General features: G+C 44.0%; 1 protein-coding gene across 1 annotated transcript in view; it reads left to right on the forward strand.

Annotated features, from left to right (window-relative positions):
- The window catches only part of LOC107737209 (transcriptional regulator DEF1-like), a 34937-nt gene extending 31206 nt beyond the window's left edge, over positions 1 to 3731 (forward strand). Inside the window, exon 5 of the mRNA XM_016548653.1 lies at positions 2548 to 3731. Within this exon, the coding sequence (XP_016404139.1) occupies positions 2548 to 3667 (1120 nt within the window). The 3' untranslated portion in view covers positions 3668 to 3731. The remainder of the gene's footprint in view (positions 1 to 2547) is intronic.

A 3731-nucleotide genomic window follows, 5' to 3' on the forward strand; every position in this document is an offset into this window, starting at 1 on the left:
TTGGCACTACATCGTGAGGTGTGTCATGTATTATGCAGTCGTGCAGGACCCTCTTCTAGACCCAAACACAATATAAAAACATGATATTTGAATTAGCAGTAAAATGAAAAATATACAGACCATGAATCTTACTGGAGGGAATATATTAAACACAACAAACCCACTGAGCAGGCTACAAAGTGAAATGATGGTAGTTCATCTGTTTTCCACATTCATTAAATAGGAATGCAGATTACAAAATTTCATTTCACAACATTATGTTTATCATTTCATAACATTATTTTATGCTGCTGGCTCTATCTTCATAGCCTTGGGTTTGAGGTCCCTTGATTCTGGAGGCTGTCTTTGTATTTCATTGAAATCATTTGAGGTTTCTCCAGCGAGACATGCAAACATCTAACTGCATTTTATTTATTTGTATTTTTTGTTTATTTTATTTATTTATTTATTTGTAGTATGTACAAAAAAAATCTTGTACCAATTAAGTTAAAACTACTGCAAAAGAAGATATCCCTATACTTTATGTACTTTAATTAACATGATTAATAACATAAACTGAAATAGCTTAGTAGCTATACAAGTTATTCAAAGGGTTTCTACAAGCATATGAAAACAGTGAATGTTGAATGTTGGTGTGTAAGGTATGTATAATTTACATAGGCTACCTCATTTCTTAGAGTACAAAGTATGACCAGAGTTCCTAAAATGCCATAACTTCACTATTATGGGACAAAAAGCATCTTTCTCTAATGACAGCCATTTAAAAGTAGCCATATGTTCTGATTAATTTTTTCTTATGATTTTTAGCATTATCAAATTTTCATTATATGTTGTTTAATATTCAATGTTTGGAGAAGCTCTACACAGTTCTCTCCATAGGAATATTATATTAATTATTCTTTCATAGACATGTCTTATTAAATCTAGTAATATAGGCAATTAAATCTGGTAAAAATATATTTTAAATAACGCTAACATCTTTTTTTTTTTTCATTGAATGCATTCATTCTGTAAAACAAAAATATGCTTGACAAAATCAGTTCAATAAGACTAAAATAGAAGGTCAGCTTTTCCTGTGATGAGGGCTGTGACACCTGAACCTAATAACTGTATATTACATGTTCCCATGACAACTGATTGTCTGACAATTGGCAGTAGCAGGCACTATAAAAAGTCCAGTTCAACAGCCCTAATATGTGCTGTGGGGGAGACAAATGTGTCTCCTTATTTTGTATTGGTTTTGTTAAGGTGTTTTTTGCTGAACATGGAGGGTACCACTGTGCAACTCTTAAGGTTTAATTTGTTGTTTGTTTGTTTTTTCTTCTATAAAGCAAAGTGTGTTTAACAAGTGTTTTTATTTTGCAGATTTTCTCTAGCACTTTTTGGCTTTTGTGTCTATGGGCATATTGGAAGTGGTAAGTCTTATTCAGTGAAGTTCTGTTAGAGATGGGCAGATGAAGCCTTGTGAAGCTTTTGAGGCTTTCTTCACGCCAAAGATTTGAATCGGTCACCTCACTTCAGGTGTTTCATTGTGACGTGTGAAGCCTCAAACGTCATCTGTCATGTGATCACAGAGATTTGATACAAGCCTCGACAGTCTACTGAACTGGTCTGCTTTAATAGAGTGAAACAGGCTTCGGAGTCTCTGTGTCAAACGTCCCATCTCTAAGTTCTATAATTCAGGTTTGTCAAGATGTCTGTTTGAATGGGGGTGTTTTCCAGCTGGTATGGCCAAGGATATGTATCGGATCCCATCAGGCCACTAAGATCCAAGAGTTTCACTTATGGTGCTGCAGTTAATGGTGTATATAGCAGTGAAAGCTATAGCCCTCAAACTGGCTCCTATGGCTCTGGTCCAGTGACAAGTGTATATAACATTGGTTCTGAATCTGATGTTAGAAGGCAAAACCCAGGCTCTCTGATATCTTCAGGTGGCAGTTTTGTTTCTGGTTCTCTAGCCACTGCATTAAGTACAAGTGTGAGACGTAAGACTGTACCCAAGCCAGCACAGCTTGACTATCAAACTATAGTGCAGACTAGTAAAGAGTCTGTGGCCTCTAATAGCCAGCAACCAGTGCAGACTGGCTCCCAGTCCAGTGGTCAACAGTTGGCTAATGCCCAATCCTTTGTCAAGCCCCAGGGAAGTAGACTTCAAGTTGGTTCTGAACTATTTTCTGGTGACAGGCCCATCCTGAGTTCAAGTCTTGGCCAGCAGTCAGCACAAGCCAGCTACCAGGCTGTGTCCAAGCCCAGTGGCCTGCAGTTAGCACAAGCCAGCTACCAATCTGTGTCCCAACCCAGTGGCCCACAGTCGGCACAAACCAGGTACCAGGCTCTGTCCCATCTCGGTCGCCTGCAGTCAGCACAAATCGGTTATCAATCTGTGTCCAAACCCAGTGGCCCACAATCGTCACGAAGCAGGTACCAGGCTGTGTCCCAGCCCAGTGTCCAAGTTCCAGCACAGGCCAGCTACCAATCTGTGTCCCAGTCCAGTGGCCCACAGTCCGCACAAACCAGGTACCAGGCTGTGTCCAAGCCCAGTGGCCTGCAGTCAGCACAAGCCAGCTACCAATCTGTGTCCCAACCCAGTGGCCCACAGTCGGCACAAACCAGGTACCAGGCTCTGTCCCATCTCGGTCGCCTGCAGTCAGCACAAATCGGTTATCAATCTGTGTCCAAACCCAGTGGCCCACAATCGTCACGAAGCAGGTACCAGGCTGTGTCCCAGCCCAGTGTCCAAGTTCCAGCACAGGCCAGCTACCAATCTGTGTCCCAGTCCAGTGGCCCACAGTCCGCACAAACCAGGTACCAGGCTGTGTCCAAGCCCAGTGGCCTGCAGTCAGCACAATTCAGCTACCAATCTGTGTCCCAGCCTAGTGGACAACCAGGACAGGCTCGTTACCAGGCTTCATCACAACCCAGCAGCCTACAATCAGCACAAGCCAGCTACCAATCTGTGTCTCAACCCAGTGGCCCACAGTCCGCACAAACCAGGTACCATGCTCTGTCCCATCTCGGTCGCCTGCAGTCCGCACAAACCAGGTACCAGGCTGTGTCCCAGCCCAGTGTCCAAGTACCAGCACAGGCCAGCTACCAATCTGTGTCCTGGCCCAGTGACCCACAGTCGGCTAAAACCAGGTACCATTCTTCTCATCCCAGCAGCCTACAATCGGCACAAGCCAGCTACCAATCTGTGCCCCATCCCAGTGACCTGCAGTCAGCACTAGCCAGCTACCAATCTGTGTCCCAGCCCAGTGTCCAAGTACCAGCACACACCGGCTACCAGTCTGTGTCCCAGCCCAGTGGCCCACAGTCGGCACAAACCAGGTACCAGGCTTTATCCTATCCCAGTGGCCTGCAGTCGGCACAAGCCAGCTACCAGTTAGTGCACTCCAGGTTTCAGGCACCAACTTATAAGCCCACATCTCAACTGGTTGACACTGGGTTTCAGCTCTCTATGCCAGAAAAATCTAGTTTCCAGTCTCTTTCTGTTCTTGGTTCCCAACCCCTGGAGCAACGTAGTAATGCGTTTATTCCTTCAGGCTATGAGTCTCTGCAGTCTCTTAAACCTGGCTTTGAGGATCCAGCACCACTGCGTTCCCAACCTACTCAAAGCAAGAGTTTGTCTTCAGGTGTGTTGAGGCGTTTGCAGCAAGTGAATTCATAGCTGCGTAACTGTCTTTCATGGTTTAATGTTTGCTTTTTGAAACAAAATAAATAACTTAAATGTG

This window comes from Sinocyclocheilus rhinocerous, unplaced genomic scaffold (assembly GCF_001515625.1).
Source record: "Sinocyclocheilus rhinocerous isolate Xijiao unplaced genomic scaffold, SAMN03320098_v1.1 scaffold1275, whole genome shotgun sequence".
Taxonomy (NCBI): Eukaryota; Metazoa; Chordata; class Actinopteri; order Cypriniformes; family Cyprinidae; genus Sinocyclocheilus; species Sinocyclocheilus rhinocerous.